At 40.9% G+C, this 14,534-nt stretch overlaps 1 protein-coding gene across 1 annotated transcript in view; it reads right to left on the reverse strand.

Moving 5' to 3' along the window:
• Positions 1–14,534, reverse strand: part of LOC123691493 (vacuolar protein sorting-associated protein 13D) — a 60,328-nt gene that overhangs the window by 29,683 nt on the left and 16,111 nt on the right. Inside the window, exons 11-35 of the mRNA XM_045635912.1 lie at positions 14,327–14,507; positions 13,778–13,958; positions 13,303–13,426; positions 12,854–12,977; positions 10,813–10,988; positions 10,441–10,585; positions 9,918–10,096; positions 9,492–9,631; positions 8,372–8,638; positions 7,201–7,328; positions 6,342–6,483; positions 5,752–5,994; positions 5,347–5,518; positions 4,986–5,114; positions 4,628–4,790; positions 4,270–4,416; positions 3,929–4,081; positions 3,324–3,450; positions 2,971–3,107; positions 2,507–2,743; positions 2,034–2,213; positions 1,792–1,930; positions 1,285–1,567; positions 932–1,094; positions 379–577 (exon numbers count right to left, since the gene is read on the reverse strand). Coding sequence (XP_045491868.1) covers positions 379–577; positions 932–1,094; positions 1,285–1,567; positions 1,792–1,930; positions 2,034–2,213; positions 2,507–2,743; positions 2,971–3,107; positions 3,324–3,450; positions 3,929–4,081; positions 4,270–4,416; positions 4,628–4,790; positions 4,986–5,114; positions 5,347–5,518; positions 5,752–5,994; positions 6,342–6,483; positions 7,201–7,328; positions 8,372–8,638; positions 9,492–9,631; positions 9,918–10,096; positions 10,441–10,585; positions 10,813–10,988; positions 12,854–12,977; positions 13,303–13,426; positions 13,778–13,958; positions 14,327–14,507 — 4,259 coding nt within the window. The remainder of the gene's footprint in view (positions 1–378; positions 578–931; positions 1,095–1,284; positions 1,568–1,791; positions 1,931–2,033; positions 2,214–2,506; positions 2,744–2,970; positions 3,108–3,323; positions 3,451–3,928; positions 4,082–4,269; positions 4,417–4,627; positions 4,791–4,985; positions 5,115–5,346; positions 5,519–5,751; positions 5,995–6,341; positions 6,484–7,200; positions 7,329–8,371; positions 8,639–9,491; positions 9,632–9,917; positions 10,097–10,440; positions 10,586–10,812; positions 10,989–12,853; positions 12,978–13,302; positions 13,427–13,777; positions 13,959–14,326; positions 14,508–14,534) is intronic.

A 14,534-nucleotide genomic window follows, 5' to 3' on the forward strand; every position in this document is an offset into this window, starting at 1 on the left:
AGGGAGGTTTTGCAGGTGCTTTCACAGGTCAGGAAGCTGCTACAGGTTCTTTTACCGGTTAGGGAGCTGTAACAGATGTTTTAAAAGGTCAGGGAGCTTTAACAGGTGCTAAAACAGGTCAAGAAGCTGTTACAGGTGCTTTAAAAGGTCAGGGAGCTTTAAAAGGTGCTTAAACAGGTCAGGGAGCTTTTGCAGGTGTTTTAACAGGTCATGGAGCATTAACAGGTGCTTAAACAGGTCAGGGAGCTTTTGAGGGTGTTTTAACAGGTCAGGGAGCTTTAACAGGTGCTTAAACAGGTCAGGGAGCTACTACAGGTGCTTAAACAGGTCAGTGTGTATGTGACATGTGATGTAAGGAACCATCACGTAAGGACTCACGCCTGGCGGGGTCGAGCAGCGTGCTGACGGTGGCGGGGTCCCCCGCGCGGAGGAAGCAGTTGTCGATTTGCAGCAGGCGCAGCTCGGCGGCGAGCGCGGCGCGGCTGCGGCCCGACACCGGCACCACGATCAGCGGCGCCGCGCACCGCACCTTCAGCCGCATGCGCTGCGCCTGCGACGCGCGCGCCACGCTCGACACCTGACACCCACACACACACATTACATACAGTGTTCGTTAATCCGATATTTATGAAAAGATTGTTTTAGGTAAATAACAACACATGTGAACTTTGGTCCTTCGAGACAGATTTAAATTAACGTTTTATTTTTGAGAAAACAGATAGGACACAAATGTTTCACTTTATTAAATTGTAATCTATACAAATATTATAAAATTGAAGAGTTTGTTTGTTTGAACGAGATAATCTCAGGAACTACTGGTCCGATTTGAAAAATTATTTCGGTGTTAGATAGCCCATTTATCGAGGAAGGCTTATTTATCGGGGAAGCTTTATATCGTTTTCAAACATATTGTACACTGTGTTATGAATACCTTTCGACGGGCCTGCACAATGACGTGTCGTAGAAGACTAAAGTCGCGAGCGAACGCTTGTAGTTCTAACACAAAACGACGCGTATGCACATACGTTAGCGGCCCCATATCCAGTTCTAGACTGGTCTCGTACCCAGCTTCCAACGCGGCCGCTGGACTCAACCTAGTGAATAAAAAATGATAATAAGGCAATGAGAGATTGAGGTAATAATTATAATTGGGGCTTACTTTAAAAAATATACCTGAAAGGAGTTTTTACGTATGACAGGGTTAATTAAAAATGAAGTCATTCAACTAAAGAAACATATTTAAATTAACGAAAACTCTGTCAATCAAGATACGCGCTGACTGACCGGTGGTAGTGCAGCGTGAGCGCGTGGCGCTGTGCGGTGCGCAGGCGGTCGCGCCAGAGCGGCGCGCGCGGCGCCAGGTCGGCCAGCGCCAGCGCGCCCAGCTGCGCGCGCACGTGCCGCTCGGCGCCGCGCCGCACGCGCGCCGCCCCGCGCGACACCAGCGCGCGGCACGCGTCCCCCCGCGCGCCCACCACCACCACGGACAGAGACCGCACGAATATCTCCGTCTCCGTCACCGTGCTGTCCACATCTACAGACACGTCGCTTTGCCCATCCACGCAATCTGTAAAAAACAACAGGCTAATTTTAGCTAATCGAATACGCCATTTAAAAGAAATAAAGAAAGAAAATACGTTTAATCACAAATACTTTTACAATTGTTCATTTTTGAGAATAATAAACATTGAAAAACCCGAGACCCGATTGAACCTTAACATTTCATTTCACAATTCGATTATTATAAGAATCGTTATCCACAATATAGTATGCAATAACAGAAATAAGTACCTTTCCCGTTAATATCAGTATTGGCATCCTGTTCAGCTTCATCACCAGCGACTCCAAAGAAATCCAACACGGCCACCCAGCTATCGATACTCAACACTAACTTCAGACAGTTGAACTCCACTTTGGTCAATCTGGACACCTATAAATAACAAGAACTTAAATTTATCTTAACCCACTGTTAACTTCAACTCTTTTAAGCAATACATTTCGATGATGGTCCTTCGAGTCGACCCCAAACTAACCTTATTGAATTTATCGTTAAAGTGCGGATGTTGCGGGTCACGTGTGTGCACGGAGACCCACACGAGGTTGTCGTCTGCGGCATCCCCCTCACAGCCCTCCCCCTCGCCCCCCGGAGCACCCTCCACGGGGGAGCAGGGAGGGGTGGGGCCGCAGCGGCTGTCTTGCTTTTCTCGTAACCGCTAGAATATAATATTTTGCAAGTCTTTATATACATAAAGAATGAATAAAATGATAGCTGTTTAAAATGAATCATGCTCGTATTTACCAATTTTGACTGCTTAGCAATTATAACATCATCCACATATTAACAAATTTGTACACTTAAAATAAACCTTAAAGACAGACGATTTATAGAGTAAAATGTAAATAATGCGTGTAAATTTATTTTAACTCTAGCGCATAGCGCTCCTTTATTTAGAACTGTAGTTTTAACTGATACTTCAATTTATTTATCATTTAATACAACACAAACCTCTTTCTCCGGCTTATTCTCTGTAGAATTAAGCCCTGAAGGCAGTGAGGGCCTACGTACGAGGGGTGGTGGGGGCAGCACGGGGGCAGTACTCGCGTGCCACGAGAAATCGGGGCACGACTTGGAGACGAAAACTGCCTTTGGGGGCACCGGAGGTGAGTGGGATACCATCAGCATGCGATGCCGCGAGTCAGGGTCTTTTGTTAGGTCCTCCATCGTTATCGAGTACAGCGACACCTGGTCACGTATCGCAATTATTTAAAGGTGCATTATAACAACTATAAGTAATAATATTAATAATCAAGATTATTAACAAGAAACTGAAAACTAGTAAATAATATTTTGTTTAGCTAAATCTGTACATCAATTATTTCAATTGACGAAATTTTCCACAACACCCTAAATTATATTTAATAAAAGTAGCAGTTTACAAATATTTAAAATGGCTAGTGTTTAATTGTTACCTGCAACGTAGTCTCATGCGGGTGTAAGTGCGAGTGCTTCAACGAGAATTCTCTGAAGGTGAGCGCCACAAGGCTACGCTCGCCCGCACCCAAGTCGGCGCGTAACTCCACCGTAAAGTTTGGCAACTCAAACGTGACTGTTAAAAATATTTCATAGGACATTTGAAAAAATTACACGTACATATTTATAAACGTAAACTTATACTGAGATTTACGCATAAAATTATTAAATTTATCAAAGCCATAGACGGATTTAAAAAATTTAAATACACTATGGGGCACAACGAATCATAAAAATACTCAATACATTCGTTTAAATTTTAAAACCATAGTATAAATTGTGTGCGACTCACCGACAGTGGAAGTAAAGGTGGGTGCGGGTAGCGGCGCGGGCGCGGGCGGCGGCACGGCCAGCACGGCCGCGCGCACCGCCGGGTCCAGCCGCAGCGTGGGCACCGCGCCCTCCGCTAGCGTGCTCGTCTGTACACATTGCATAACTTATTATTAAACCTTGGTTTGCCCAAATGCTTTTGATCTGAATTATGGCTCCCATCAAAGAACGTCGACTTTATTATGTGGAAAATTTCACGTAAAATTTAACGCATGTGTAATAATTCTCATTGTTTTAAAGTGACACCCCTTCAAAATATAAGTTCTTTCGAAGAAGAACATATTCATTAAGTAGAATCTTAATTCATTGGCTGTCTGATGATTGTCATGTTGTTGATTTGGGAATTAAACATTTTATGAATTTTTACCATCAACATATTACATCGTTTTTGTGTACAATAATCTTAATGATATTATACTCACAAGTCTGATAAATATAAAAATCATTAACATAATTACATTAAAAATAAAAACGGACCTAGAGCAGAACCTTGTGGGACACCTATTTACACAACTGTGCCTGGTGAGGTTAGGCCTTCCACAATTTTTTGCATCAATATCTACAGACCTGATCACCGAGCGGGTCATCCTGCGGCGGCGGTGCGGGCGGGTGCGCGGGCGCATCCCCGGTCACCCAGCGCACTGTTTCCAGCAGCTGCTCGTACTGCTCGCGGCTCGCAGTCACGTGTAGTCCGCCTACTACTTTGCCCTCCACTTGGCACTGGAATGGCACAACGAAACGAAAGAATAAGTTAAAAATGTATAGGTCAAATTATCAAGCACTATTAATATTATACGCAGTACTAACAAAAATTGAGGCAATTTGTTTGTAATTACAAGTCTAGTATGACTTTTCATATGAACACTTTTGTGCACACTCTGCTGCTGCTGCTGCAGAAGCTACGGTACCTGCGGCTGCTGGTCGCCGTCCTGCAGCGCGACGGCGAGGTGCAGCGCGGTGTCGTGCAGCACGGGCCGGCCGCCCGCCACGTCGTACAGCGCCTGCACGCTCAGTGACTGCTGCTGCTGTTGCTGCAGCCGCTCCGTTACGTCTAGCTGGTGGGGCAGAAAAAAATTTAGCAGATTATTTTAGATTTTGAGACAAAAGTATTTTTTTGTGTACAAGAAATAAAGACAGAATAAAAGAGCCAGGATTAAAAAGGGAATAACAGCATGATATGAATGTTAATTATGTCAATCGAGTTAGACAGAGACGCAGATATTGTTCTCTTTACTTTTTTCTCTCTCACACTACACAGACACTCACGGAGACGAGGCAGATGTCGCGCACGCGCACGCGGTAGAGCGAGCGAGCGGGCGCGCCGGGCCGGTTGGCGAGGCTCATGCGGCCGAGGTGCGCCACGAACACGCTCGCGCTCTGCGCCGCGCACGGGACTACCACCACCGGCGACTCTAGTTCCACGCTCACGCTGCAAAACATACATTAACACATATAAAATCTCAAAAAAATAAAAAAAAATCTGAATCTGAAAAAGTGAAAAAATTTGAGGACAACATTTTTTTTTTAACAAACATTTATTGATAGAAATAAATCAGTAAAACGCAGACAAAACGACGTATTCGATTAGAATTTTTTTTAAAACAAATATGTCATTTTTTTATACCTCAGGATCAATTGGTGAGGATCTCTATCGGGCTCATCTAAAGAATTGCCCAAGCTGGTTGTGCGCCGCCGCGGGGACACGCCTTCCGTAGACTGCGATAGTTTTGGATTTGCGTATAGACTGTCCGTTCTAAAATAGAAAAAAAAAACATCTTCATTGAAACACAATTAAAGGCCATATTCACCGCTTGTTCATTATGTATCTGGTAGATATTTGGCACTTTTTGACGTAAATATTCTAAAATTTCTTTTCATCATATATAAGTGACAGATAAAACAAAAAATAAATCTGATTATCTGAATACATTTGTATTCAAAAGTGGAATGAACAAACTGTAACAAAAATAAAACATAACTCATACCTGGGATGTACCAAGCCAATAGCCATGTCAGCAGCGGCCGCGCGTATAGACCGCGCAAGGTTTGCCAAATACTGCTTAAACTCTGTGAGGCAGCTCTGTAGTTCTCGTAACAGTGGGCCCGAGTGCGTGTACCACACACTAGCCACTTGCACTTGCACTTTCACTTCCACCACTAAAATTGATGTGAAAGAATATGATCACATATTTTACGGGTACACTCTTTACATTCTTTTTTTACGTCACATAGAGATCTATAATATTCAAATATTTATCTATTCAATTGCACTTCTGTTCAATCTTCATAAAAGACAATGTTTGCGATCGGTTTAGAAAGTACTTTACACAGCGAAGTGTGAATAACAAAATTGTTCTCAGTTTAAACTCAAGTTTAATACAAACACCTACCAGGCATTTCATCTTCATTAGGCGGTTGTACATTCCTCGATATCGTAAAGAATAGCGCTTTTTCATCACTGGTCTGTGTGTCCGGGGGCCTTGGGGCGAGTGGGGCCAATGGAGCTAGTGGGGCTAACGGGGCAGGAGGTGCACGACCCGCCGATAGAATGCGGGAATGTAGTCCTGCGTTCTCAGATACGGACACCACTTGTACGCCTCCCAGTGAACCGCTCACTTCGACACTCGAACCATCTGTGTTCATGAAAATACAATCAGTTTTATGTAAAGTTTAACTTTATGGCCTGATAGTAACTTTGGAAAGCGTTATAAATATATTAATGCTAAAAGCATTAATATAGTCAGTGTAAAAATATATTTTTTAACAGAACTAGATTTTTCATTTAGTATCTAAAAAGGTCTTATTTTATTTAGTTTTACTAAACTTCAATGGCAATGTAAAATATCCATATTTTCACACACAGTTTTAATTGAACAAAACCATTACAAACAAGATTAGAAAACTTTAGTGTTAACAAAGTGTTAAAGTGTAAGTGTCAAAGTGTAAGTGTTGCTGCATACAATAATGAACATCAACATACTGAGCGTGGCCTGTATGCGCGCGTCACCCAGCGTGGCCGTAGCTATCTTATTAGCAACGAGCGCGCCCTCCCGCACGCCCGCGCGCAGCAGCAGCACGCCCAGCCGGTGGAAATCGAACGTTATCTCAGAACGCACGCCCACCTGAACATATACACAACTATAAATTTATAAAGAATAGAAAAAATTCGATCACGAGGCGGGACTTGAACCCGCATCCTTCGCGCCATTCCGGGGCGGATGCCTAACCAACTCAGCCACTCGTGACCCGCCTGAGCAATCGAATTTATTCTATCCTTTCAGTTTTATGTGTCTTAAGGTTATTATTTATTCGTTATTCTTTATAAATTTATATTTATAAAGCACTAGCGGTCCGCCCCGGCTTCGCCCGTGGTACATGTTTACGTTTTCTCTACATAAGAACCATCCTCGTACTTCAAGGAATATAATAAAAAAAGAATTATCGAAATCGGTTCAGCCGTTCTCGAGTTATGGAATTACAACGAAAAGTGGCATTGATTTTTATATATTAGATTTAATGCCATAAAAACCAAAAAATATAAATTCATACACACAACTGTTGATTTATGGATATTGAAGTGCTAATTGATATCGGAAATTAGTCAGTTCAATGGCATAAGAAGTATTATGTGATAAGCAATAATGAATAGAGATTAGAGTACTATTTTTGGTTATAGGAACATTCTATGAAATTTTTACCTGATTTAAAGAAAACCAAACCATTGAATAAAATAAACAAAAAATTGTCGTAATTTCACGAAAAACATTTTGTGTGATGTGCGAAAAAACGACAGGTTTCATCCATTTCATTTATCCATTAATCTAGTGTGTGTCAGTCACCTTGAGCTCGTCGGCGGCGGGCGGCGCGAGCGGCGAGCTGTGTGCGGGCGGAGCGGGGCCGCGCGCAGCACCAGCGCCCGCCACGCGGTGCGCGAACCCGATCAGCTCCACTATCGTCTCTTGGTTCGCTGCAAATGGAAACATGTCAATTTGTATCATTCGATAATCTTGTTGTCCTTCGAGACAGATTTATTATTTTTGAAGATTTAAATAAATACAATAAATTACTTAATAAATTTAACAACAAGCTTACCAAAATAACATTTCAAAATGCAAAAACAAGTAACTAATATTTATGTTTTAAATTATATAAATTACTAGCTTAGCTTTTTAATAGAGACTGGTCTACAATAGCACAAGATCGTGATTCCTGGAAGCGCTTTGGGGAGGCCTTTGCTCAACATTGGGACACACCAGGCTAATACAATACAATACAATACTAGCTTACCGCTCGCGGCTTCACCCGCTTTATCTAAAACCTAATAAATTATATACTAAAACTTTCCTCTTGAATTACTCTATCTATTAAAAAAAACCGCATCAAAATCCGTTGCGTAGTTTTAAAGATTTAAGCATACAAAGGGACATAGGGACAGAGAAAGCGACTTTGTTTTATACTATGTAGTGATACTTATACTTATAGTCGAGCCAATTTAATAGGCAACATTTGACGTCTATCAATTTTATCTTCGAAGAGAGGTAACCTGCTTAAAAACATCGATTAAAGTGAATTAATCGATACGGATTTGAAACATTTGTAAATCGAATTTATTAATTTATGATGATTTATTCACAAGTAATCAATGCATTCGATTCTAGATGTCAGATTTCGATGTTCAGAGTAACGTCTCTGGTATTTAAAAAGAAAAAAGGTTTATTGACACAAAATTGTAGCGACGTCAGTTCTTCAATTCAGAAATTGTTTATTATGTTTAGTACGGTTTATCAGTAAAATGAAATCTTAAAATTACTTGTATCGGTCATTATTATTATAAATATGTAAGCATAATTGAAAAAAGTTAAGCAAATGTGCAGTTCTAACAAAACGAAATATTATGTTATTCTATGTCGTCGTTACTAGGTTACGTTGTTGAATTTTGTTGAACTGTCAAATGTTGCCTATTATAATGGCTCTACTATAAGTTGATATTATGATTTGTTAATTAATTACCTATAACATCCAAATTATTGAAGAGAATATTAGCAATCCTTAATTCCTCAGAGGTTCCATCTCCTTTAACTATACACAGTTCAACTGCTATGAGCGCTTCCGAGTCAACGAGCCCTGGTGTGCCCCAAGCGGCCCCGTCGGAGCCCCAGCCGTTGCCCCAGCTCGTGCCCCGTGGTCCTGTAGCCCCAGCGGTCCCGTAACTAGAGTTCATACTAGCTCCTGCCATCCAAGTTTGAGTCGGACTCGTTCTTCCAGCGTCAGGAATGTCTGATAGAACAAATCAGCAAATGTAAAGTTTATATTGTTGAGTTATATCTACAGAGAACAAAAATTGTATTTGCCTATAATAAATAATATCAGATTTTAGGGATAGAGCCCAACTTCATTATAACAAAATGTTAAAACATATTAAGCAGTTTAGCCTGCGAATAAAGACATTCTTGAAAAGAAGCGCTTATAAAATCCCTATTATATGATTATTAATGCAGGTTTAGACGTTAGTAGAATTATCTGGTAAATTTAATATCAGTTATCGTTAGTGGAGTAATGTGCATTTCAAAAACAAAAATGTTGCAATCAGTACATTTTAAATATGTAGTTTAAATAAAAATAAAACCACGAAAGGACTTTTCTTTGAATTAACAAAAGCATTTGAATTCGTATCTCACAAACGCTTACTAAAAATGATGCAAAATTGTGGCATTTGATTGGTTAGTCTCTTCTTTTAAAAAGCCAACAGCGTGTTATGTTGTTTTACATTAATAAAATAAATTAAGCAGTAACTAATACTTTGATTACAAATATCCAATACGTGGTGTCCCACAGGGTACATTTCTTGGCCCTATCCTATTTGTTTTTTATATTAATGATATTGTGAATGTAACTTGTCATGATTCCATTTTATTATTAACAATCCATAAGCTATAATATTATTAATAATCCGAGAAGAAAAATAATGCGTACAGCGTACAGCGAAGCTGTTTAAAAATGTATTTAAATATTACATATCAATATATAATGAAAAAATTGTTGAGTACAGAGCAAACTTCGTAACTTATTACTTCTTTTTTTTTATTCTATATTTTCTGTCTATGTAATAAGTATATCTTTATCTACTCACATGAGCTGTGTAACGAGTGGAGCGCATTGTGCAGATCCCGCGGTGAGGGCGCGGGGGGAGGGGCGCGGGAGTCGGGCGACGCGGGGGAGGTAGGCGACGTGGGCTCCGACCCACGGATACTGCCCGATGTTGTGTCCATGCTGGAAACAAACATTGTTAAAACTCCTTTAATGTTATTTTTGTCTATGGCATGAAATGTAGGTAAGGTAAAGGTTAAATAATGACGTCAATCTACAACTTGTTCTGAAGTTTACCACGGCAAACATTAAAATTGTTTTCTCCGATTCAAACCACTTATTATTAACCGCGATCTATCAATAAAAAATAAAAATGTGACAAAATACTTTTTTGTCAAAATCCAATGCGCTACCACGTCCAATTAGGTGAAACAGCGTTCAAACATTTAGCTACAACTAAAACACATACCCCACGTGTTTGTGGCTGGCCACCAGCAGCTCGAAGTCCGGGCCGTAGGTCTGCAGCGCGTCGACCAGCAGCAGCGAGTGCACGGACAGCGAGAGGGACGTGTCGCACGGGCGGGCGCTGACCGCCGCGCGCACGCCGCACACCTGCACCTCCGCTATGCTGCGCCCGCGCGACTGCACCTGCACACGGAACAGATATTACGGACGGCACGGGGTAAACTGCATCGGGAGAATACGCAAGCAGGCAGTAATGCAAGTAGAGTTGGAAAAGTAACCTCAATTGTGATAATTGTGAAAATATAAATAAATTTTTGAATGTAAATTTGATTTTTAATTTGAATAATTATCTGAGTAAAAAATTGGGTAAATAAAAAAAATTTATCACTTTTCCCATAAAAACAATTTACAAAATGAATTAACACAATTTTTGACACTGTCAGAAAAAAATAATTATATAAAGTTGTGTTACTATGTAAGTTAAAAAGTGGGTTAAAATACTACTATCATACAAACAAAAATATCACCTCTACAGAAAGCTGATCAATTGCAAACTGCAGCAAGAGCAGCGTCGCGTTGTTGTGCGTGGAAAACTCCGACCGTTCTGTCTCCGAGCTGATACTGCTCTCTTCCTCTTCTTCGTCGTCTTCTGAGCCGTCTTCGTTTGGAGATCTAGTGGAAAAAATATAAAAAAAATTAATGATTCTAGGTTTCTTAATCAGTCATTATAATAAAGAATGTGAAGTATATCAAAAAAAGAGCCGGTCGTACTAGTGTGCTTGCGAATATTTGAACGTCGGAAAATCCGAACAGGCTGTGTCAAGTGTTTCATAAATTCAAATTATATAAAAACACATTCTACCCTATATTTGAGTGTGCAAATATTGAAACACACTTACGAGTTGGGCAGTGGGTGGTGCGCGTGCGCGGGGCGGGGCGCTGTGTGCGCGGCCAGCACGCGGCGCAGCGCGGCCAGCTTGTGCTCGGAGAGGTGCGCCACGAGCGCGGGCAGCGAGCCGCACAGCGCCGCCGTCGGGTACTGCGGGTCGCTCGTCTGCACCACGCGCCGCTCCGCCTGAACGCACACACAGTACACTAACACGGGCAATATACAGGGTGTAATCGTTAAGTGTGCACAGGCGATTTTTCCGTAAGTATTACAGATAACAAAAAACTTTAAACTGATATCGAAAGTACTTAACCTAATGAGTAAAATGGCCGTAAAATTTTTTTAAAAATAAATTGAGAAATCAAAAAAAATATCTTTAAACCCTCCCATACATTAAGTATGAAATATGAATATCCCATATACATTTAATATGAAAGATTTTAGCTTTCTTTTTCTTTTTTTGGTATTCTGCTTTAATTACTTCGCAAATTTGAAGTGGCATTTTCCACGCTTTTTACGGGCATTTTTCTGGCATTTTCCGGACATTGCCCTGACATTTTCCAGGCATTTTTCACGCTTTTTCTGGATATTCCCACGCATTTTCCGGACATCTGCCTGTCATTTTCCAGGCATTTTCCGGATATTTTCCGGATATTTTCCGGTCATATATCCAGGCATTTTCCGAACATTTCCCAGGTATTTCCCAAGCATTTTCCGGGGATATCCGGGGCTTTTTCCGGGGATATCCGGGAAATACCTGTAAAATATCCGGAATTCCCCGGAAAATGCCTGGGAAATGCCCAGAAAATTCCCAGAAAATATCCGGAAAATGCGTGAAAATGTCCGGGAAAAGCGTGGAAAATGCCTGGAAAATATTCGGAAAATGCCAGGAAATGTCCGGAAACTGTCTGGGAAATGCCTCGAAAATATCCGGAAAATGCGTGAAAATGTCCGGGAAAAGCGTGGAAAATGCCTGGAAAATATCCGGAAAATGCCTGGGAAATGCCTCGAAAATATCCGGAAAATGCGTGAAAATGTCCTGGAAAAGCGTGGAAAATGCGTGGAAAATGCCTGGGAAATTCCTGGAAAATAACCGGAAAATGTCTGGGAAATGCCCGGAAAATTCCAGGAAAATGTCTGGGAAATGCCCGGAAAATATCCGGAAATTGCATGAAAATGTCCGGTAAAAGCGTGGAAAATGCCTGGGAAATTCCCGGAAAATGCCTGGGAAATGCCTCGAAAATATCCGGAAAATGCGTGAAAATGTCCGGAAAATGCCTGGGAAATTCCTGGAAAATAACCGGAAAATGTCTGGGAAATGCCCGGAAAATTCCCGGAAAATATCCGGAAATTGCATGAAAATGTCCGGTAAGAGCGTGGAAAATGCCTGGGAAATTCCCGGAAAATGCCTGGGAAATGCCTCGAAAATGTCTGGGAAATGCCCGGAACATTCCCGGAAAATATCCGGGAAATTCCCGGAAAATGTTCGGAAGATGCGTGAAGATGTCCGGAAAACGCGTGGAAAATGCCACTTCAAATTTGCGAAGTAATTAAAGCAGAAAACCAAAAAAAGAAAATGGGATATTCATATTTCATACTTAATGTATGGGAGGGTTTAAAGATATTTTTTTTGATATTTCTCGATTTATTTTTAAAAATTTATTACGGCCAATTTACTCATTAGGTTAAGTACTTTCGATATCAGTTTAAAGTTTTTTGTTATCTGTAATACTTACGGAAAAATCGCCTGTGTACACTTAACGATTACACCCTGTAGATGGATAAAACTTATGATTTAAGTCGTATTTTATACAAATTATTGTATTTAAAAATTTGGTCCTTCGAGTCGGAAAAATTTAAAAAAATAGAAATGTACGTTATATTTTGTTTTAAGTTAAATTTCGTACAAATCATTGCGCAATTAATATAATCCTTCGAGTCAGCAAGTTAAAAAAAAATACAACAAGTGTGCAAAACTGTTATTTTTGTCATGAAATGAACTAAGAAGGAAAAGTCTAAATTAAAATTATTATATTTCTTTAAATTGTTACCTGTAATGAAATACTGAATCGGTCAAGAAGATGCAAAGCGGAAGTAGCCTTTGTGTGTGCGTATTTCCAGTTGTCGCGCGCACGCCCCACCAGCAGCTGCAGATCGCTTAGCTCTATCTTGTACCTGTTGCAAATTAGAAAAATATATCAAAATTAAAATTGTTAGAATTTAATATTTAGTCTTATAGCATTCAATGCTTTATAAAATAAAATAAAATTTAAATAATAGAAAAAAATCTATTGTGAGGCGGGGATCGAACCCGCGAGTTCGAATCTCACCTTGTGTTTTATGTTATTTTCTGTCAAAAAACGTTCAATAAAACACTTTTTATGACATACTGCGCTGTCAAAATAGAATATGTGTAACGTGTGTGTGCATGCACGCACGCGTGTTTATTGTATGCGTATGTGTGTGCGTGTGTATATGTGTGTGTGTGTGTGTGTCGTACCTATCGTAGAGGCTGGTGTGCAGGTGGGCGGGGTCGAGCGGGCGCGGGGCGGGCGGCGCGTCGGGCGGCGAGCCCGGCGACAGCAGGCTGCCCGGCGGCGTCGAGCACGGGGTCATGAACGTCTCTGCGCATACACACGTATAGTTACATTAAAAAAGTATAGATATTGAAATGAACATGAGTGTCAAATTATAGTAACCAAATATGATTCTTGTTAAGATCTCTATAAAATTTCAGTCGAACAAAACTTAAAAAGAACTTAATGTAAAATAATTTTTGTAGTGAAACTTTTTTAAACGCGGTGCGAAATAAATTTCAAGGTTGCGCCATGGCAATACCGTCTCGTCATAGAGAAAGGCAACGATTTTGATATCTTTGAATTTTGCCAAAGAAGTTTCACTTTTGACGCGTGTGCTTGGCACACACAATAACACAAGGAAACTACAAAAGGCCGATATCATCATCCTATCCATACCTTCATCATCATCGACGGAGAGCGGCTTGGGCTCCTCCTCCTCCACGAGGTTGGCGTTGGCGAGCCGCAGCCGGCCGAAGTCCACGACCAGCACGGACGCGTCGCGGTCGCACAGGTCCTCCACGAACAGGATCTGCGGCGCTGATATGTCCAGCTCCACTTGCCAGGAGCGACGGTCATTCTGTAATGGAAATAATTTATGGGATAAAAAATAATCTTTAATTTTTATTTATGTCATTGGTCACAATTTTTAAAAGTTTATTTTTAGTTAAATATCAATAATTCATAAATAATTACTGCTTTTAATAATTTTTTGCTATTTTGAACTTCTAATATATTTTTTTGCCATTCAGAAATTTAAAACAAAATGTAATTAGTAACAAATATTTCCTGGTCGACTAAAAGAAAACTTTACTTACTTTAATTCATAGTAGTTTTGAATATACACATTCAAAACTACTATAAAAAATACTCTGTAACTGTATACCACACAAAAAATAAAAAAAAACTTAGTTATAGCGATTAATAACGTTTACAAAAACAGCACACCGGCGTCCGCCGTGCGTGCAGCAGCCGCTCATAGTGCGTGCGCAGCGTGGCCCGTGTGTGGTCCCGCACGTGCGCGATGGCGCGGCCCGGCCCCGCGCCGCCCGCCGCCGCCCAGCGCTGCGCCCACCGCACCGCCTCCACGCACCACACCACTTCCACCGACCGGGACTTTACGCGCAGCCTGCGGCAATACATAATGTATACTATA

This window comes from Colias croceus, chromosome 4 (genome assembly GCF_905220415.1).
Source record: "Colias croceus chromosome 4, ilColCroc2.1".
Classification (NCBI taxonomy): Eukaryota; Metazoa; Arthropoda; class Insecta; order Lepidoptera; family Pieridae; genus Colias; species Colias croceus.